This window comes from Anolis sagrei, chromosome 8 (assembly GCF_037176765.1).
Source record: "Anolis sagrei isolate rAnoSag1 chromosome 8, rAnoSag1.mat, whole genome shotgun sequence".
Taxonomy (NCBI): domain Eukaryota; kingdom Metazoa; phylum Chordata; class Lepidosauria; order Squamata; family Dactyloidae; genus Anolis; species Anolis sagrei.
The window spans coordinates 2,165,001-2,188,020 of record NC_090028.1 but is presented as its reverse complement, the minus strand read 5'-3'; the positions used below and the strand labels follow the sequence as shown (position 1 = coordinate 2,188,020).

General features: G+C 41.8%; 1 protein-coding gene across 1 annotated transcript in view; it reads left to right on the top strand.

Annotated features, from left to right (window-relative positions):
• Positions 1-109: 109 nt before the first annotated feature.
• The window catches only part of KATNB1 (katanin regulatory subunit B1), a 42,827-nt gene continuing 19,916 nt past the window's right edge, over positions 110-23,020 (top strand). The window contains exons 1-11 of the mRNA XM_067470951.1: positions 110-261; positions 2,458-2,713; positions 6,615-6,745; positions 7,691-7,808; positions 9,947-10,047; positions 11,998-12,039; positions 13,586-13,669; positions 13,821-13,936; positions 16,217-16,288; positions 18,007-18,157; positions 21,078-21,268. Of these exons, the coding sequence (XP_067327052.1) occupies positions 2,671-2,713; positions 6,615-6,745; positions 7,691-7,808; positions 9,947-10,047; positions 11,998-12,039; positions 13,586-13,669; positions 13,821-13,936; positions 16,217-16,288; positions 18,007-18,157; positions 21,078-21,268 (1,049 nt within the window). The 5' untranslated portion in view covers positions 110-261; positions 2,458-2,670. The remainder of the gene's footprint in view (positions 262-2,457; positions 2,714-6,614; positions 6,746-7,690; positions 7,809-9,946; positions 10,048-11,997; positions 12,040-13,585; positions 13,670-13,820; positions 13,937-16,216; positions 16,289-18,006; positions 18,158-21,077; positions 21,269-23,020) is intronic.

The window sequence follows — 23,020 nt, the reverse complement described above, 5'->3', positions numbered from 1 at the left end:
TCATCCTCAAAGACCCCGCCCTCCGCTGCGGATTGGTCGGGGGAGTTCGCCGAAGCGCGCGCTCCTATTGGTCGGCGGGAACGCGGAGCGCGATTGGCTGAATCGTGGAAACCGAGCCAAGGAAGGGAGGGGGCGGGACCCGCGCGGGTTTCGTTGCCAAGGCTCCCGTCGTCAAGCAGCAGCCAATCAGGGCGCGCGGAGGAGATGCCTGGCAGGCCAGTCGGGCCTAGCCGGAGAAGGAGGCAACGAGGCGCCTCGGAGGTAGTAGATTCTCTATGTATTCCTATCGCTTGGCCATATAGTTCCTCACAGAGCTTGACAATTGATTCATTTAGATAGTTTCTCAATATATTTACACAATATAGTGATATTAATGGAGTTTGTAAATTGAGCTCAGGCCTGGGCCAACTTGGGCCCTCCCTCCAGGTGTTTTGGACTCCAACTCCCACAATTCCTAACAGCCGGTAGGCTGTTAGGAATTGTGGGAGTTGGAGTCCAAAACACCTGGAGGGAGGGCCCAAGTTGGCCCAGGCCTGGCATTTACACATATACATATACTAGCTTGGGGACTAGCTTGAGAAAGTGGGTAATGGCGGTTCTATATGCCAAGTTTGGTCTTTATTGGTCATTGGATGACGGTTGCATTGTTTTCAGGAAGTGAGTGAAGGTACTTGAAGGTACTATATCCTCCAAACAGCAGCAGGATGTAGAGTGGGTCATGGGGGCTCTGTGTGCCAAGTTTGGTCTTGATCAGTCATTGGATTAGGGTTGCAGTGGTTTCAGTAAGTGAGTGAAGGTACTGCAAGTCCCATCATCCATGGTCCATCCTCCTCCAAAACTGCAGTAGGATGTAGAGTGGGTCATGGGGGCTCTGTGTACCAAGTTTGGTCTTGATCAGTCATTGGATTAGGGTTGCAGTGGTTTCGGTAAGTGAGTGAAGGTACTGCAAGTCCCATCATCCATGATCCACCCTCCTCCAAATGTAGATAGGGTCATGGGGGCTCTGTGTGCCAAGTTTGGTCTTTATCAGTCATTGGTTCAGGGTCACAGTGGTTTCACAAAGTAAGTTTATGTACTCCATGGCCCATCCTCCTCCAAACCGCAATAGGATGTAGAGTGGGTCATGGGGGCTCTGTGTGCCAAGTTTGGTCTTGATCGGACATTAGATGCGGGTTGCAGCAGTCTTGGGAAGGGAGTGGAGGTACTTGAAGTCCCATCATCCATGGTCTCTCCTCCTCGAAAGTGCACCAGGATGTAGAGTGGGTCATGGGGACTCTGTGTGCCAAGTTTGGTCTTGATCAGTTATTGGCGAGGGTCTCAGTGGTTTCAGTGGTCTCAGGAAGTGAGTGAAATGACTGCAAGTCCCATCATGCATTGTCAAATTCTTCCAAACCGCACCTGGATGTAGAGTGGGTCATGCGGGCTCTCTGTGTGAATTGTGTTCCTGATCCATCATTGTTGGCAGTTGTAATGGTCTTAGGAAGGGAGTGCAGGTATTGCAAGTCCCATCGTCCATGGTGCATCCTCCTCCAAACCGCACCAGGATGTAGAGTGTGTCATGGAGACTCAGTGTGCCAAGTTTGGTCTTTATCGGTAATGGGATGAGGGTTGCAGTGGTCTCAAGAATTGAGCAAAGGTACTGCAAGTCCCATAATCCATGGTCCATCCTTGGCCAAACCATACCAGGATGTAAAGTGGGTCATGAGAGGTCTATGGTGCCAAGTTTGGTCCTGATCAGTCATTGGATGAGGTTAACAGCAGTCTCAGAATGTGAGTGATGGTACTGCAAGTCCCATCATCCATGGTTCATCCTCCTCCAAACTGCAGTAGGATGTAGAGTGGGTCATGGGGGCTCTGTGTGCCAAGTTTCGTCTGTATTGGTAATTTTCTGACTCCGCCCCCTCTGGCCTTTTCCTTTCCTCTCTTTGTCATCTCGGAATCTTGGAATTGTGGCTGGCCAATCAAAGACCATATGCAAATTTCCTTCTTTCATGTCTCCATTTCTGTCATGAACCCTTTTCTCCACCAGGGGCTCCTGTTGCAGCTAGCCAATCAGAGACCATATGCAAATAGCACCACAGTGGCAGCCAATCAGAAAGCTGGCACATACCCGGTCGCACCGCCACATACAAACTTTGACTTTTATTATATGTATAGATAGATAGACAGAAATAGTGAATAGTGAAGATGTTGACAAAGAAGATTATTGACGTTATTGATATTGATTGTATTTGTTAATATTGATAGCAGTAGTGAAGAAAGGAGTGAGACAGAGGAGATGGACGAAGGAGTAATACAGAGGCTTCTGTTTGTAATTGGTTTGCAAACACTTCTAGGAAACGATGGCTTTAATTTCTGATCTGCAAGGCCATCTTTTCCCAGCTGTGCTTGAATCCCACTTAATGAGCCTCGTTCTATAAATCTTTCTCCTTCCTTCCTTCTTTCTTTCTTCTCCAGGTTGTGATGAGAGCTGATTCCTGACCTCCGCCTCGCTTCCTAGAGAATCCAAGAAGACCTCTGTGTCATCCAGACTTGGTCCGTTGCCGAATCTCCTGCAGGACGGAAGGCAAGCCGGAGCCGGGCTTCTGGGGGGGGCTTGAGTCCCATTGATGCTTCTTTGGCGGAAGAAGGAGGAGAAGAAGAGCGCCCTTTCTGCCCAGGGCCCCCAACATGGCTGAGGCCGCTGTTGCCACCAAGACGGCCTGGAAGCTGCGTGAGTTGCATCTCCTCTCACCTTATCTGTTCTGTCCATACTAACCGTTTAATGCAGTTCCAAACTGGGTTCCCATTGCTGTGGTCAGGCAGTCAACTCCAAGAGAAGCATGCAAAAACAAGCCCTTCGTGTGGTGGCTCCTGAGTTTCCTCGGTCTCACCGTTTGCACACTTTCTCCAATACTGGTTTGAAACCGACTTAAACGGTCAGTGCAAACGGGGCTGCCTTCCATCTCGGTTCCTTCCTTGAATTCCAAACGCAGCCCCAAGGAAACCCAGTAGTTTATTGTGGATCCTTTGGCTTAGAGAAGAGAAGGCCATCTGTCGAGAGGGTTTTAATGGTGCTTTTCTTGCCTGACAGAACGGGTTTGGACTGGATGACCTTTGGAGGTCCCTCCCAACTATATTTATTGATTTATTATTTTTACGAGAGGGTTTTGATGTTGCTTTTCTTGCCTGACAGAAAGGGTTTGGACTGGATGACCTTTGGAGGTCCCTCCCAACTATATTTATCTATTTCTTTTATTTCAAATATTTGTACCCCGCCCTTCTCTACTCCTGAAGTGGGACTCAGGGCCCCCTAGAGATCTATTGTTACTGTTGTTAGGGCTGGATGACCATCTGCCATGAGGGCTTTGGGGGTCTCTTCCAACTATTCCACAGGTATATGAACCCTTTTTCCTACTTCCAACAGACCTCAGTACCTCTGAGGATGCTTGCCATAGATGCAGGCAAAACGTCAGGAGAAAATGCCTCTAGAACATGGCCATATAGCCCGAAAAAACCTACAACAACCCAGTGATTCCACCCATGAAAGCCTTCAACAATACAATAATAATGCAATTACAATAAAATAAGATAATGGAACAATAAATATAATAATATAATATTATTTATTATTTATTTATTTAAAACATTTATATTCCGCCCTTCTCACCCCGAAGGGGACTCAATGCCTGGATACAATACATAAACATTAAAAAACATTTATCGAAATATTAAAATACACAATTTAAAATAATACCATTTAAAACCGTCGTAGCCATCGGCATCAAATCCAATTGGCCCTGTCAATTAATATAATAATAATGTAATATAATATGCTGCAGGATACCCATCCAGTAGAAACAAAATTTGCGCAGTTTAATAAACTTTTCCCATGTTTTTATGAGAAGACCAATTAGGAAATGATGCTGATAACCCAGGAACAAAAATCATGTTACATAATGTATAATAATAATAATAATAATAATCTGCGAAATATAATTTATTTATTTATTTATCGTGTCATCAGCAACCATTGTTTTACAATTCTAACAGAGCAAAACAAACACAGAGATTAAAAAGAAAAAGAAAAAAAAACCCCACAGATTTTGTAAATTTGGTATTTGGTTAAATGTCCTTTGACCAGTATCTGGCCACTTGGAGTGCCTCTGGGGTTGCCGCAAGAAGGTCCTCCCTTGTGCATGTGGCAGGACTCAGGTTGCAATGTAGCAGGTGGTCAGTGGTTTGCTCTTCTCCACACTCACATGCCGAGGATTCCGCCCTGTAGCCCCATTTCTTAAGATTGGCTCTGCATCTCGTGGTGCCAGAGCGCAATCTGTTCAGCGCCTTCCAAGTCGCCCAGTCTTCTGAGTGCCCAGGGGGGAGTCTCTCATCTGGTATCACCCATGAATTGAGGTGCTGGGTTTGGGCCTGCCACTTTTGGACTCTCGCTTGCTGGGGTGTTCCAGCGAGTGTCTCTGTAGATCTTAGAAAACTATGTCTTGATTTAAGTCATTGACGTGCTGGCTGATACCCAAAACAGGGGATGAGCTGGAGATGTCTCTGCCTTGGTCCTTTCACTATTGGCTGCTATTTCCCGGCGGATGTCAGGTGGTGCAATACCGGCTAAGCAGTGTAATTTCTCCAGTGGTGTGGGTCACAGACACCCCGTGATAATGCGGCATGTCTCATTAAGAGCCACATCCACTGTTTTAGTGTGATGAGATGCGAAATATAATAATAATAATAATAATAATAATAATAATAATAATAATAATGCAATTACAATACAATAAGATAATAGAACAATAAATATAATAATATAATATAATGTGCTGCAGGATGCCCATCCAGTAGAAACAAAATTTGTGCAGTTTAATAAACTTTTCCCATGTTTTTATGAGAAGGCCAATAAGGAAATGACGTTGATAACACAGGAACAAAAATCTTGTTACCTAGTGTAATATAATAATAATATAATAACTTCAAAATATTATAATAATAATAATAACTGCAAAAGGTCACCTGACTTGGATCTGCGTACATCATTTGAAAATACATCACACAGTCCTAGACGCTTGGGAAGTGTTCGACTTGTGATACGAAATCCAGCATATAGATCTCGTCTGCTGTGACATACTGTGCTTTTGTGTCAATAATAATAATAATAATAATAATAATAATAATAATATTCTATAGTGAACCAAGGTGTCCACTACTTGTGCTCTGACTGTTTTGCATTCAGAGCCATTTTTGTGTCAGCAAAATAATAATAATAAAAAATATAATGCAATTACAATATAATAAGATAATAGAACAATAAATATAATAATATAATATAACTAGCTGTCCCCTGCCAGGTGTTGCTGTGGCCCAGTCTGGTGATCTGGAAAATAAAGTAATGAGAAAGTGTTGGTTTCTAATGTAAGTAATGTCTTTATGCTTGTGTTGATGTAGAGATTGTCTGGTTGGCCTACTCTGGAGCATGCGACATAGAATTGTCCTTGTTTAGGGGTCCCTTTCACATCTATGATACTATATCTGTGCGTGAGAGAGTCATATATCTCTATCTCTATGGCTGGGTGGCTCTCTGTCAGGAGGGCTTTGATTACGTTTTCTTGCCCTCGTGAAGGGAGTTTGACTGGATGGCCTTGAGTATTTTCTGTTGGTCATGGGGGTTGTGTGTGCCAAGTTTGGTTCAATTCCATCATTGGTAGAGTTCAGAATGCTCTTTGATTGTAGGTGAACTATAAATCCCAGTAACTACAACTCCCAAATGTCAAAGTCTATTTCCTCCAAGCTCCATCAGTGTTCATATTTGGGTGCATTGAGTTCTTGTGGCAAGCTTGCTCAAGATCTTTCATTGTTTGAGTTTACAGTGCTCTCTGGATGTAGGTGAACTACAACTCCCAAACTCAAGGTCAATGCCCACCAAACCCTTCTGGTGTTTTCTGTTAGTCATGGGAGTTCTGTGTGCCAAGTTTGGTTCAATTCCATCATTGGTAGAGTTCAGAATGCTCTTTGATTGTAGGTGAACTATAAATCCCAGTAACTACAACTCCCAAATGTCAAAGTCTATTTCCCCCCAAACTCCATCTGTGTTCATATTTGGGTGTATTGAGTTCTTGTGGCAAGTTTGCTCAAGATCCTTCATTGTTTGAGTTTACAGTGCTCTCTGGATGTAGGTGAACTACAACTCCCAAACTCAAGGTCAATGCCCACCAAACCCTTCTGGTGTTTTCTGTTAGTCATGGGAGTTCTGTGTGCCAAGTTTGGTTCAATTCCATCATTGGTAGAGTTCAGAATGCTCTTTGATTGTAGGTGAACTATAAATCCCAGCAACTACAACTCCCAAATGACAAAATCATATTTTTTTGAGTGAAGGACATACATTGGGTTGTTAGGTGTTTTGTTGCCAAATTTGGTGTGATTTTGTTCATTGGTTCTTTTGTTTTTAAGGTACTCATTATGCACAGAGCATTTATATAGATATAGTTGTGCTGCAGGATACCCATCCAGTAGAAACAAAATTTGTGCCGTTTAATCAACTTTTCCCGTGTTTTTATGAGAAGACCAATTAGGAAACGACGTTGATAACCCAGGGACACAAATCGTGTGCCTCCGCTTTTTTCTTGCAGAGGAGATCACGGCTCACAGCAGCAGCGTCTCTTCCCTGGTTCTGGGCAAGAGCTCCGGGCGACTTCTTGCCACCGGCGGAGAAGACTGCCGGGTCAACATCTGGTCCGTCAACAAGCCCAACTGCATCATGGTGAGGCCTGGCTCCGTCAATTATTATTATTATTATTATTATTATTATTATTATTATTACCTTTATTTGTACCCCGCTAACATCTCCCGAAGGACTCGGTGCGGCTTACAAAGGCCACTTACTTACTTACTTAGGCGATCCCTCGCTTTCCGAGGATGATTGTCTTCCAGTGTTCTTGTGGGTCCGTATGTGACTATGGATCCCTGTTCTTGCTCTGCATCTTCTTCCACAGTGAGGGCATTGGTTTCCAGGTGGAAGGCGGTCCCGGTCGGGGTTGGCTTGACGCGCCTTACTCTTGGCACGCTTCTCCCTTTCGCCCTCCAGTTGTGCCTCTTCAAATTCTGCAGCACTGCTGGTCACAGCTGACCTCCAGCTGGAGCGGTCAAGGGCTAGGGTTTCCCAGTTCTCAGTGTCTATGCCACAGTTTCTAAGGTTGGCTTTGAGCCCATCTTTAAATCTCTTTTCCTGTCCTCCAACATTCCGTTTTCCGTTCTTGAGTTCGGAGTAGAGCAACTGCTTTGGGAGACGGTGGTTGGGCATCCAGACAACGTGGCCAGTCCAGCGGAGTTGATGGCGGAGGACCATCGCTTCAATGCTTGTGGTCTTTGTTTCTTCCAGCACGCTGATGTTTGTCGGCTTGTCTTCCCAAGAGATTTGCAGGATTTTCCAGAGGCAGTGCTGATGGAATCGTTCCAGGAGTTGCACGTGACGTCTGTAGACAGTCCACGTCTCACAGGCAGGCTTACAAAGGCCAAGGCCCTCAGTAAAACATCAGCATAACAAATACAACAATAAAACTCATAAAGCAAACCAATAAACATTAAAGCAATAACAGTAAAACATCAAAACAATACATCATGTCAAGAAGGGAGCAAACAAAAAAGGGGCCCTTGGGTGGCTTCACGGCTTGTTTTGTTGATCTGTTTCCTTGTTTGTTGTGTCTAGAGCCTGACTGGCCACACCACGCCGGTGGAGAGCGTGAAGATCAACACCAACGAAGAGCTGATCGTTGCCGGGTCTCAGTCCGGCTCCATTCGCATCTGGGACCTGGAGGCTGCCAAAAGTAGGTCCAATGTTGTGCCATCATTAATAATAATAATAATAATAATAATAATAATAATAATTTGAGGCCCGTGGCCATTTATTTCTTTGCATTTTTACAGGACGAAATGTGGTATCTAGATGTTGTGTGCCTTCACATTTAATAATAATAACAACAACAACAATAACAATATTGCATGTGTTACCTGCCTGACACACCATATTATGTTAAAAAGTGTAGACTTTAGAATCACTGAATAATGAGCTGGAGGGGAATGATGATGATGATGATGATGATGATGTATTTATTACCTGGCTGATGAACCATATTATGTTAAAAAGTGATGACTTCAGAGTCACAGAATTGTATAGCTGGAAGGATTTATTATTATTATTATTATTATTATTATTATTATTATTCAAAAGCAAGCATAATGATCTTGTTCGCTGTGCACTAATCTTGTTGTGTGTCTAATGATGATGATGTATTTAATACCCCATCTCAAGCTGCAACAAGAGGCGTGTAATAAATATTATTATTATTGTTATTATTGCAATTATTGTTGTTACTATTGTTATTTAACCCTGTTTTGCCCCATCTCAAACCGCAAGGAGGGGTGAGTTTTAAATAAATAATTATTATTGTTATTATTTTCATTTATTTATTATTTATTTATTTATTATTTACTTTGCTTCTATACGGCTGTATCTCAAGCCCGAAGGCGACTCACAGCGGTTCACAAACAGTAAAAACAGTAGAAACAGCAGTGGTTCCATACAACATAGAACAATTGACTTAACACTTTATCCATAAATTACCAATAAGCAATTACAATGCACAATTATTACGAAAAACCACCGTAGCCAATCTTCTCATCATCCAAGCGTAGCCCAGGTTCGTCGTCCATTGTTCCATTCCTATGTTCCATTACCAGATTGCACTAAATTACTCAAACGCCTGCACAAACATCCAGGTCTTCACCTTTTTGCGGAATACCATGAGAGATGGTGCTAGTCTAATGTCCGTAGGAAGGGCGTTCCACAGCCGAGGAGCCACCACCGAGAAGGCCCTATCTCTCGTCCCCGCCAGCCGAGCTTGAGAAGCAGGCGGGATCGAGAGCAGGATCTCCCCGGAAGATCTCAAAGTCCTGGTGGGTTCATAGGCAGAGATGCGGTCGGATAGGCAGCTTGGGCCGGAACCGTTTAGGGCTTTAAAGGCCAACGCCAGCACTTTGAATTCAGCCCGGTAGTAGATCGGTAGCCAGTGGAGTTGGCGCAACAGGGGGGTTGTATGCTCCCTGCATACCTGCATTTAACCCTGTTATACCCTGTGCTCGCGCTCCCACCTCCTTCGCAGGCGCAATTGGTGGGAACGAGGGTGAGGGCCTTCTCGGTGGTGGCCCCCCGACTCTGGAACTCACTCCCCAAGGACATCAAACATGCCCCAACTCTGGCAGTCTTTAGGAGGAGCCTGAAAACATTGTTGTTCCAGTGTGCCTTCCCAGAATAAGGAAAACCCTCAGCAATATGCCCTCAAAATGCACTTTACCATTGATTTAGGACTGATTGCGTTCCTTCCTCTCTCCTTGAAAATTCTACCCCAGTTATATCCTACCTTGTCCATGTCCAGCATTATTTTTAATTTTTAATTTTAACATTTGGCCCGGCTATTGGTTTTAAATGCTTGTGTGTTACTGTTGATTTATTGTTTATTTTTTTGTTATGTGATTTATATTAATTGTATTGCTTTGATTGTTTTGTTATTGCTTTTGTTTATTGATGTACTGTGGGTTCGGCCTCATGTAAGCCGCACCAAGTCCCTCGGGGAGATGGTAGCGGAGTACAAATAGTTTATTATTATTATTATTATTATTATTATTATTATTATTATTATTACCCCATCTCAAGCTGCAAGGAAAAGCAGGTAATAAATATATGTTGTTGTTATTTCAAACTGTTGTACCTTTTTGTGAGCGGCAAAGAGAGGCAGGTAATAAATTTATTATTATTATTATTATTAAAAACAGTTCATAATACAAAATAGTGACATTTTCAAGCAATTGTTGCCTTTATCTTTTTTTAGTCCCCATTTTCTGAAGTTTGAGTATTTAAAATACCACGTGTGACTTAAATGGTTTTTCCTTTGCTTTGCTTCCCCAGTTCTCCGCACCTTAATGGGTCACAAAGCCAACATCTGCAGCCTGGATTTCCATCCGTTCGGGGGCTTCGTGGCCTCGGGATCCATGGACACCAACATTAAGGTGAGGCCTTTGCTGCTTTCCATCTATGACCATCTTGAACTGGTCAAAATGGGAGTTTTCCGTTGGGTTTCCCCAACTTTGGAGCCTCTTGCCTCATTCTACAGAACCTGTTGAGGGCCATTTGCACTTGGAATAACTTTAGGCTCTTTTGTCATTTCAAGCCAATGTTTTGCGGATGGTTCAGGACTCTTCTTAGGTTCCCATATATGTGCGTGTGCGTGTACATACATACGCGGGTGGGTCAAAAAGTTTTTCCTTCTGTATCATCACAAACGTCATGAATGAACCTGTAACATTTATTTATTTACTAGCTTGGGGACCCGGTGGTGCCCGGGTTTTTCTGAGAAAGGCATTGCGTGCCAAGGTTGGTTTTTATCAGTTATTTGTGTGGCTCACAGTGCACTTGGGAGGTTAGTGAAGGTACTGCAAGTCCCATCGTCCATGGTCCAGCCTCCTCCAAACCGCACCAGGATGTAGAGTGGGCCATGGGTGCTCTGTGTGCCAAGTTTGGTCTTCATCAGTCATTGAATGTGGGTTGCAGCAGTCTCGGAAAGTGGAGGTACTTCAAGTCCCATCATCCATGATCCACCCTCTTCCAAAGTGCAGTAGTGATTCATGGGGATTCTGTGTGCCAAGTTTGGTCTTCATCAGTCATTGAATGTGGGTCGCAGCAGTCTCGGAAAGTGAGTGGAGGTACTTCAAGTCCCATCATCCATGATCCACCCTCCTCCAAAGTGCAGTAGTGGTTCATGGGGATTCTGTGTGCCAAGTTTGGTCTTTATCAGTCTTTGTTGGGGGCTGCAGTGGTTTGTGGGATCTGAAGGGTTTGAAAGTACTACAAATCCCATCATCCATTGTCTGTCCTCCCCCAAACCTCACCAGGATGTAAAGGTGGCCATGGGGGTTATGAGTGCCAAGTTTGGTCTTGATCAGTCATTGCATGAGGGTTGCAGTGGTCTCAGGAAGTGAGTGGAGATACTTCAAGTCCCATCATCCATGGCCCTCCCTCCTCCAAACTGCACTAGGATGTAGAGTGGGTCATGGGGGCTCTGTGTGCCAAGTTTGGTCTTCATCGGTCTTTGTTGGGGGCCATAGGGGTCCGTGGAAACCAAAGCATTTGAAAGTACTACAAATCCCATAATCCATGGTCCAACTCCCCCAAACCGCACCAGGATGTAAAGTGGGTAATGGGGGTTATGTGTGCCAAGTCTAGTCCAGGTTCACCATGCATAGCAGTCACAGTGGCTTGTGAAAGTGGCAGCCAATCAGAAAGCTGCCACATACACTGCCCTCCCTCCCATCGCATACAAACACTGACTTTTATTATATACATAGATAGACTAGCCATCACCTGCCACGCGTTGCTGTGGCCCACTCTGGTAGTCATGGGGATTCTGTGTGGGAGGTTTGACCCAATTCTATCGTCGGTGGGGTTGATTGTAGTATTTCCTCCTTGTACACCAGCATTTTTATGGTGTTGTAAAATACCTCCCTGCTTTAAGCAGTGCCTACTTTCACTAATTTTTGTTTTTGCACTGCTTAGGTGGACAGTAAGCTAGCCTTAACAGTCGGGTGCTCAATCTGAATTTACCACCTTCTGGTTGGCAGTGATCTATTGCTGCTGGCGATTAACCAGCTGTGCTGCAGCCCGGCCTTGTAGAAGTTGCTCCAGATCACAACCTGAACTGTCCTCTACGCAAAACTACAGTTCAACATAGCCACCATCGATTTGGACATATTTGCACCATTGTTTAACCCAGGCATCCAAACGATTTTGGAAAAATTCAGGGTTTTGCTTGGTGGCTCATGATTTTGAAGCTTTTTTAAACATCATTCAAATCATTGAATCTGAAACCATGCAGAAGTCCAAAACGACAACTTTGAAGATAGCATTCTAGATCTGTTTGACCACATTATTTAACAATGTTGTCTTGTTTCCCTTTTGTGCAGCTTTGGGATGTAAGAAGGAAAGGCTGCGTCTTCAGGTACAAGGTAAGAAGTGGCGAGTTGATAATAATAATAATAATAATAATAATTATTATTATTATTATTATTGTATTTCTTACCTGTCTTTTCTTATGGCTCAAGGTCACAGCATAGTCAAAACATGCAAACGTTGCAAAAATTCTATAGACACGCATATTAAAATGTAGTTCTATAAAAATATATATAATTTCCAAAGAAGTGTTTCGAATGTAAAGCATCAAAACATGCAAACATTGCAAAAATTCTATAGACACACATATTAAAATGTAGTTCTATAAAAATATATATAATTTCCAAAAAAAATGTTTCAAATGTAAAGCAGATCAGAAGCTTTTTGTGCCAGCAAATAATCCTATAATAGAATACAGTAATAATTAATACAAAATATAAATATTTATGTATTTGCGACATTTCTATGCCGCCCTTCTCGCCCAGAAGGGGACTCAGAGAGGCTTACAAGTAATATGTAAATACTATATATTATATTATTGCCATAGCTCAATATTAGTATTATATATTATTATACTGTAATATTATTAATAATATTACATGCAATATAAAATATATAATTATACTCCCAAATGTCAAGACTCTATTTCCCCAACCTCTACCAGTGTTCACATTTGGACATATGGAGTATTTATGTAGAGTTTGGTCCAGATCCAGCATTGTTTGTGTCCACAGTGCCCTCTGGATGTGGGTGAACTACAACTCCAAAACCAAAGGACACTGCCCACCAAACCCTTCTGGTGTTTTCTGTTGGTCATGGGAGTTCTGTGTGCCAAGTTTGGTTCAATTTCATCGTTGGTGGGGTTCAGAATGTTCTTTGATTGTAGGTGAACTATAAATCCCACCAACTACAACTCCCAAATGTCAAGATTTTATTTCCCCCAACCTCTACCAGTGTTCACATTTGGACATATGGGGTATTCGTGTAGAGTTTGGTCCAGATCCATCATTGTTTGAGTCCACAGTGATCTCTGGATGTAGGTGAACTACAACTCCAAAACCAAAGGACACTGCCCACCAAACCCTTCCAGTACTTTCTGTTGGTCATGGGAGAACTGTGTGCCAAGTTTGGTTCAATCCCATCATTGGTGGGGTTCAGAATGCTCTTTGATTGTAGGTGAACTATAAATCCCAGCAAGTACAAGTCCCAAATGTGAAGATTCTATTTTCCACAAACTCCACCAGTGTTCACATTTGGACATATTGAGTATACGTGTAGAGTTTGGTCCAGATCCATCATTAGTGGGGTCCAGAATGCTCTTTGATTTTAGATGAACTATAAATCCCAGCAACTACAACTCCCAAATGACAAAATGAATTTTTTTTGAGTGAAGGACATGCATTGGGTTGTTAGGTGTTTTGTGTCCAAATTTGGGGTCAATTTGTCCAGTGGTTTTTGAGTTCTGTTAATCCCACAAACGAACCTTACATTTTTATTTATATAGATTATTATTATTATTATTATTATTATTATTATTATTGTGTTTTTATGATAGAGCTAATTATGAAATGATATTGATAATGAAATCTTGTGCCTTTGCAGGGCCACTCGCAGGCCGTCCGCTGCCTCCGCTTCAGCCCAGACGGGAAATGGCTGGCGTCTTCCTCGGACGATCACACGGTGAAGGTGATTCTTCTCTGGTGGCTTCTCCCTTTGGCAGCCGCTTTGGCCACTCTCTCCTTCTGCACCCCAAATCCTCCCCATGGAATCAGCCAGGAAAGGAAAGGGTTCTGGAAGCCTGATGCTTCTCTCTCTCTCTTTCTCTATTTATACTCAGCTCTGGGACTTGGCTGCTGGGAAGATCATGTTTGAGTTCACGGGACACACAGGACCGGTGAACGTGGTGGAGTTCCATCCCAACGAATACCTTTTGGCCTCGGGGAGCTCCGACAGGTGAGTTTAAAAAAAATACATACATAAAAATTCAGATAAAGAACTGCTGTCTATTTGAAGCAGGTGTGAATGTTGCCATTGGCCACCTTGGTGAGGACTGAATGGCCTTGTAGCTTCAAAGCCTGGCTGCTTCCTGCCCAGGGGAATCGTAGAATCATAGAATCAAAGAGTTGGAAGAGACCTCATGGGCCATCCAGTCCAACCCCATTCTGCCAAGAAGCAGGAATATTGCATACAAATCACCCCTGGCAGATGGCCATCCAGCCTCTGCTTAAAAGCTTCCAAAAAAGGAGCCTCCACCATACTCCGGGGCAGAGAGTTCCACTGCTGAACGGCTCTCACAGTCAGGAAGTTCTTTCTCGTGTTCAGATGGAATCTCCTCTCTTGTAGTTTGAAGCCATTGCTCCATTGCGTCCTAGTCTCCAAGGAAGCAGAAAACAAGCTTGCTCCCTCCTCCTCCCTGTGGCTTCCCCTCACATATTTATACATGGCTATCATATCTCCTCTCAGCCTTCTCTTTTTCAGGCTAAACATGCCCAGCTCCTTAAGCCGCTCCTCATAGGGCTTGTTCTCCAGACCCTTGATCATTTTAGTCGCCCTCCTCTGGACACATTCCAGCTTGTCAATCTCTCTTTTGAATTGTGGTGCCCAGAATTGGACACAATCCTTTATCGGGAGGTGTTAGCCAGCCCTGATTGTTTCATATCAGAAATTCGCCCTTTTTTTTGTGTGTTCCTCTTTTTTTACCGTCCTGATGTTAAATTTAGCGACCAGCATTAAAAACCTCTAAAATCAGGACAGTAAATAAAGCAGAACACTAAAAAAAACACAGGAGAATTCCTCATCTGAAACAATAAGAATGCTTCTGGAACAGCAATCCAGGTTTGTTTTGTTTTTTGTCGTGTCAGGAGCGACTTGAGAAACTGCAAGTCGCTTCTGGTGTGAGAGAATTGGCCATCTGCAAGGACATTGCTCAGGGGATGCCTGAATGAATTGATGTTTTTATCATCCTTGTGGGAGGCTTCTCTCATGTCCTCGCATGAGGAGCTGGAGCTGATAGAGGGAGCTCATCCGCCTCTCCCCAGATTCGAACCTGCGACCTGTCGGTCTTCAGTCCTGCCGGCACAGGGGTTTAACCCACTGCGCCACCGGGGGCTCCTGTGACCCAGTGACTCCAGCCATCAAAGCCTTCGACAATACAAGAATGGCCAGATAATACCTCCCAACAAATGATTCCCCCGGGCAGGAAGCAGCAAGGCTTTGCAGCTGCAAGGCAATTCAAGGCTAATCAAAGTGGCCAATGGCAACATCCAACAGACCAGAGTACTTTCTCCCACCCTGGACATCATTCCACAGATAGATCCCTCACTTGCCTCGTTTCCAAGAGACCTCACAACCTCAGGAGATGCCTGCTATGGATGTGGGCGAAATGTCAGGAGAGAATGCTTCTGGGATGTGGACAGAAAGTCCAGAAAACTCACAGCACCTGATAATAATAGTATTAATAGTAATAATTATAATAGTAATAATTATAATAGTAAAAATAATAAAAATGGTACAATTTTGGATGGCAATGCTGATTATTGGTTGTGGCGACAATAATAATCACAAGAATAATAATAGTAGGTTGTTGTAGGATTTTTTCGGGCTATATGCATACACATACATACATACATACATGCACTGCCAGGCCATCAAATGCTAATCAAGGTAGTCAGTTGAAACATTCCCACCTAGCTCCAACAGACAAGAGTTCTTTGTCCCACCCTGGTCATTCCACAGATATATAAACCCCTTTTCCTAGTTCCAACAGACCTAACTACCTCTGAAGATGCTTGCCATAGATCCAGGCAAAATGTCAGGAGAGAATGCCTCTGGAACATGGCCATATAGCCCGAAAAAAATCTACAACAACCCAGTGATTCCGGCCATGGAAGCCTTCGACAATACAATAATATCATAATTCTTATTTATTTATGACCCGCTTGAGTCGGTAAGCCAGTTGGGCTCCCTAGAAGTGAGCTTATCTCTCTGGATGGGGCTGAAGCGCTTATCACTTCCTCGACGCAGCCCTATCCATCACCAGATGGGTCCCTTTTGCAAAAGGCCTTATCAGTCCCTCCCTTTGGTCCTTCGTATAGACAAAAGGCTCCTGCCCTGCCTTTACTCCTGGAGACCTCACTTAGGTTCCATAAGTTACCTAATGGGAGTGGTGGGTAGCTTTGGGGATTCCTGGTACCTTTCTGCCATTTGTGTGTGTGTGTGTGTTTCCCTTTCCAGAACGGTCAGATTCTGGGACTTGGAGAAGTTCCAGGTGGTGAGCTGCATCGAGGAGGAGGCCACGCCTGCCAGGTGAGCGAGCACCTTGCAAAGTTGGATGAAAGAGCAAGGAATAGATTCTGGTTTGGGGGCCACAACCTCAGAGTCTTGAACAGGACACATCATAACAGTACTAGCAGCAGCAGCAGCAGCAGCAGCAATAATAATAATAATAATAATAATAATAATAATAATAATAATAATAATTTACTTTATTTATATTCCGCTCTATATAATAATAATAATAATAATAATAATAATAATTTACTTTATACTCCGCTCTATATAATAATGATGATAATAATATACTTTATTTCTATTCCGCTCTATATAATAATAATATACTTTATTTATATTCTTCTCTTAATAGTAATAATAATAATAATATATTTATTTATATTCTGCTCTATGTAATAATAATATACTTTATTTCTTTTCCGCTCTATATAATAATAATAATAATAATAATAATAATAATAATTTACTTTATTCATGTTCCACTCTATATAATAATAATAATATACTTTATTTCTATTTCGCTCTATATAATAATAATATACTTTATTTATATTCTTCTCTTAATAATAATAATAATAATAATATACTTTATTTATATTCTGCTCTATGTAATAATAATAATATATTTATTTATATTCTGCTCTATGTAATAATAATATACTTTATTTCTTCTCTGCTCTATATAATAATAATATACTTTATTTCTTTTCCGCTCTATATAATAATAGTAATAATAATATACTTTATTTATACTCCGCTCTATATAATGATAATATTCTTTATTTATACTCCGCTGTATATAATAATAACTATACTTTATTTATATTCCACTCTATATAATAATAATATACTTTATTTATGCTCTGCTCTATATAATAATGATGATAATAATATACTTTATTTATGCTCTGCTCTATATAATAATAGTAATATACTTTATTTATATTCCGCTCTATATGATAATAATATACTTTATTTATATTTATTCCACTCTATATAATAATAATATTAATAATATACTTTATTTCTATTCCACTCCATATAATAATAATAATAATAAACTTTATTTATGTTTATTCTGCTCTATATAATAATAATAATATACTTTATTTATATTCTGCTCTTTAAATAATAATAATAATAATAATAATAATAATAATATACTTTATTTTTATTTCACTCTCTATAATAATAATATACTTTATTTCTATTCTGCCTTCTCTCCCCAAGGGGACTCAGAGCAGATTACAGAATACAGAATGCATATATGGCATACATTCAATGCCGTTATACAATTGACAACAAAGACAGGCAGTACATAGACAGCGCCACGGCTTCCCTCTTTTTCATCTTTTTTCATCTTTTTTCATTTTTCCACGCCAAGGAGCCTGCTTTCCATAGGCGCCTTCCTAATTGAATTGCTGGCATGTCTTCCTGGGTGCCTTTTTCCTCCCTGCCAAAGGGTAGTACCTGTTGATCTACTCACATTACTGTTTTCGAACTGCTAGGTAATCAGAAGCTAGGGTTGATGGAGGGAGCTCACCCCGACCCACGGCTCTGAACTACAAATCTTCTGGTTGGCAAGATTTTCTGCCTTAGACGAAGACAACGGCAAACGCTCTCCAAAGGAACCTTGCCAAGAAAATCTTTGGATGTGGTTACCTTCCAGTCGATGCAAGGTGGAAATTACTCGTAGGCACACAACAACAGTCAGGCCCTCCCTTTCATTTCAGGTGCGTCCTCTTCAACCCGGACGGTTGCTGCCTCTTTGCCGGCTGCCAGGACACCCTGCGGGTCTACGGGTGGGAACCAGAGCGCTGCTTTGACGTGGTGCCCGTCAGCTGGGGTAAAGTGGCCGACCTCTCCATCTGCAACAATCAGCTGGTGAGTAAATAATAATAGAACTTCATTTGTCTCCTGCCTTTCCAACATAGTAACAGGCAAACATTCAATGCCTATATAAACAATGCAGAACTAGACATAGATATATAATTATATGTACTAATTTCACATATGCTTTTCCCCTTGAAACATTTGCAAATCCTCTATTTTCCCTACGTGAGTGTGCTGTGAATGCGCACTAATGGTACTTCTGCGCATGCGCAGCATCGCTCCGGAATCTTCAGTTAAAAATTTTAAAAGAATCGGCGGTTGGCCCCGCGCACACTCCCCAGTACATTATAAATAGACCGCGGCTGGTCAACCGCCTCCAGATCTCTTCATCCGCGCTTATAGCAGTAGCTCGGAATTCTTCTTTGTCTAGTATTTCTACTTCATTACTAAGATGGCGAATACTAAGGGATTTAAACGTTGCTCTGCACATCACTAGGGAAACTACGGTTACAGGTAAGCAACCTCTCATATATGTGCATTTCCCTCCTGCAATATTTGCAAGCCCAATATATCTATATTCATATCTAGACATGTTTTTATATATTTGTGTGCATTTCCCCTGGTAATATTTGCAAGCCCTAAATATCTGTATTCATATTTAGACATGTCTATATATAATTGTGTGTGCATTTCCCCCGGTAATATTTGCAAGCCCTATATATCTATGTTTATATTATACTTTATTGACAATTGACAACAAAGCCCTATATATCTATGTATATAATATAGATAGCCATCTATATTATAATATAGATAGACATCTCTCTCTATATGTGTGCATGCGCATTTCTCCTGCAATATTTGCAAGCCTTATAGATCTACATTCATATCTATCTAGACATGTCTAAATATATTTGTGTGTGCATTTCCCCTGGTAATATTTGCAAGCCCTATATATCTATATTCCCATCTAGACATGTCTATATATATTTGTATGTGTGTGCATTTCCCCCTGTAATATTTGCAAGCCCTATATATCTATATTCATATCTAGACATGTCTATATATATTTGTGTGTGCATTTCCCCTGGTAATATTTGCAAGCCCTATATATCTATATTCCCATCTAGACACGTCTATATATATTTGTGTATGCATTTCCGCTGGTAATATTCGCAAGCCCTATATATCTATATTCATATCTAGACATGTCTATATATATTTGTGTGTGTGTGCATTTCCCTCCTGCAATATTTGCAAACCCTATATATCTATATTCATATCTAGACATGTTTATATATATTTGTGTGTGTGTGCATTTCCCTCCTGCAATATTTGCAAACCCTATATATCTATATTCATATCTAGACATGTCTATATATATTTGTGTGTGTGTGCATTTCCCTCCTGCAATATTTGCAAACCCTATATATCTATATTCATATCTAGACATGTTTATATATATTTGTGTGTGCATTTCCCCCGGTAATATTCGCAAGCCCTATATATCTATATTCATATCTAGACATGTCTATATATATTCGTGTGTGTGTGTGCATTTCCCCCTGTAATATTTGCAAGTCCTATATATCTGTATTCATATCTAGACATGTCTATATATATTCGTGTGTGTGTGCATTTCCCCCTGTAATATTTGCAAGCCCTATGTATCTATATTCATATCTAGACTTGTCTATATATATATTCGTGTGTGTGTGCATTTCCCCCTATAACATTTGCAAGTCCTATATATCTATATTCATACCTAGACATATCTATCTATAGTTCTGTGTGCATTTCCCCTGGTAACATTTGCAAGCCCTATATATCTATATTCATACCTAGACATGTCTGTCTATATTTGTGTGTACATTTCCCCTGGTAATATTTGCAAGTCCTATATATCTATATTCATATCTAGACATGTCTATCTATATTTTTGTTTGCATTTCCCCTGGTAATATTTTCAAGTCCTATATATCTATATTCATATCTAGACATGTCTATCTATATTTGTGTGTACATTTCCCCTGGTAACATTTGCAAGCCCAGTATATCTATATTCATATCCACACATGTCTATATATATTTGTGTGTGCATTTCCCTTGGTAATATACGCAAGCCCTATATATCTATATTAATATCTAGACTTGTCTATATATATTTGTGTATGCATTTCCCCCTGTAATATTCGCAAGCCCTATATATCTCTATTCATATCTAGACATGTCTATATATTTGTGTGTGCATTTCCGCTGGTAATATTCGCAAGCCTTATATATCTATATTCATATCTAGACATGTCTATATATATTCGTGTGTGTGTGCATTTCCCCCGGTAATATTTGCAAGCCCTATATATCTGTATTCATATCTAGACATGTCTATATATATTCGTGTGTGTGTGCATTTCCCCCTGTAATAATTGCAAGCCCTATATATCTATATTCATATATAGACATGTCTAGATATATTTGTGTGTGCATTTCCCTTGGTAATATTTGCAAGCCCTATATATCTATATTCATATCTAGATATCTCTCTCTCTGTAGATAATTATATCTATATAGGATTTACAAAGATTTGCAAACATGTGAGAGGAAAATTCATATATAAAATTATTTATATATATACACATGTACATACACACAGATATATAGGTACATTTATATATTTATCGATATCTATATAGGATTTGCAAAGACTTACAAACATATGAGGGGAAATTCATAAATTAATGTATATAGATAGATAGATATACATATAGATATAGATATATAGGTACCTAGGTATTGCAAAGGCTTGCAGGGGGAAATGCCTATATATCTGTGAGATTAATAAATATTTCAGGGGAAAATTCTTGTATAAGATGAATGGATCTTCCTGGCTTCTTGCGTACCTGACACTTTTACCTTCTGCTGCTCTGTGAATGCAACTTGGAATTCAACCTGTCTGTCTTCTCCTTTCCAGATCGGCGTCTCCTTCTCACAAAGCGTGGTCTCCTCCTTCGTGGTGGACCTCAACCGCGTCACCAGATGTGGCTCCGGCCTCCAGGGCCTGATCCGGGACGACCGGCCCCTCGTACAGCAGACACCATCGGTTGGATCCTCCCTCCGCCGCATCTACGAACGGCCCTCCACCGCATGCAGCAAGCCCCAGCGGTGAGCAGGGCGAGGATATACAACAGGCATGGGCAAATTTTGGCCTTCTGAATGTTTTGGACTGCAACTCCCACCATTCCTTACACCCTCAGGCCCCTTCCCTTTACCCCACATTGTGGCCTACTGACACTGAGGTTTACCTCACACTGAGGTCTACTAACACTAAGGTTTACCTCACACTGAGGCCTACTAACACTGAGGTTTACCTCACACTGAGGCCTACTGAGGTTTACCTCACACTGACGTCTACTAACACTAAGGTTTACCTCACACTGAGGCCTACTAACACTGAGGTTTACCTCACACTGAGGCCTACTAACACTGAGGTTTACCTCACACTGAGGCCTACTGACACTGAGGTTTACCTCGCACTAAGGCCTACTAACACTGAGGTTTACCTCACACTGAGGCCTACTAACACTGAGATTTATCCTCACACTGAGGCCTACTAACACTGAGGTTTACCTTGCACTTAGGCCTACTAATACTGAGGTTTGCCTCACACTGAGGCCTACTAACACTGAGGTTTACCTCACACTGAGGCCTACTAACACTGAGGCCTACTAACACTGAGGTTTACCTCACACTGAGGCCTACTGACACTGACGTTTACCTCACACTGAGGCCTACTAATACGAAGGTTTACCTCACACTGAGGCCTACTAACACTGAGGTTTACCTCACACTGAGGTCTACTAACACTAAGGTTTACCTCACACTGAGGCCTACTAACACTGAGGTTTACCTCACACTGAGGCTTACTAACACTGAGGTTTACCTCACACTGAGGTCTACTAACACTGAGGTTTACCTCACACTGAGGCCTACTGACACTGAGGTTTACCTCACACTGAGGCCTACTGACACTGAGGTTTACCTCACACTGAGGCCTACTAACACTGAGGTTTACCTCACACTGAGGCCTACTGACACTGAGGTTTACCTCGCACTAAGGCCTACTAACACTGAGGTTTACCTCACACTGAGGCCTACTAACACTGAGATTTATCCTCACACTGAGGTCTACTAACACTGAGGTTTACCTCACACTGAGGCCTACTGACACTGAGGTTTACCTCACACTGAGGCCCAGTGACACTGAGGTTTACCTCACACTGAGGCCTACTGACACTGAGGTTTACCTCACACTGAGGCCTACTAATACTAAGGTTTACCTCACACTGAGGCCTACTAACACTGAGGTTTACCTCACACTGAGGCTTACTAACACTGAGGTTTACCTCACACTGAGGTCTACTAACACTGAGGTTTACCTCACACTGAGGCCTACTGACACTGAGGTTTACCTCACACTGAGGCCTACTGACACTGAGGTTTACCTCACACTGAGGCCCAGTGACACTGAGGTTTACCTCACACTGAGGCCTACTAATACTAAGGTTTACCTCACACTGAGGCCTACTAACACTGAGGTTTACCTCACACTGAGGCCTACTAACACTAAGGTTTACCTCACACTGAGGCCTACTAACACTAAGGGTTACCTCACACTGAGGCCTAGTAAGACTGTGGTTTACCTCACACTGAGGCCTACTAACACTGAGGGTTACCTCACACTGAGGCCTAGTAAGACTGTGGTTTACCTCACACTGAGGCCTACTAACACTGAGGGTTACCTCACACTGAGGCCTAGTAAGACTGTGGTTTACCTCACACTGAGGCCTACTAACACTGAGGTTTACCTCGCACTGAGGCCTAGTAAGACAGTGGTTTACCTCACACTGAGGCCTA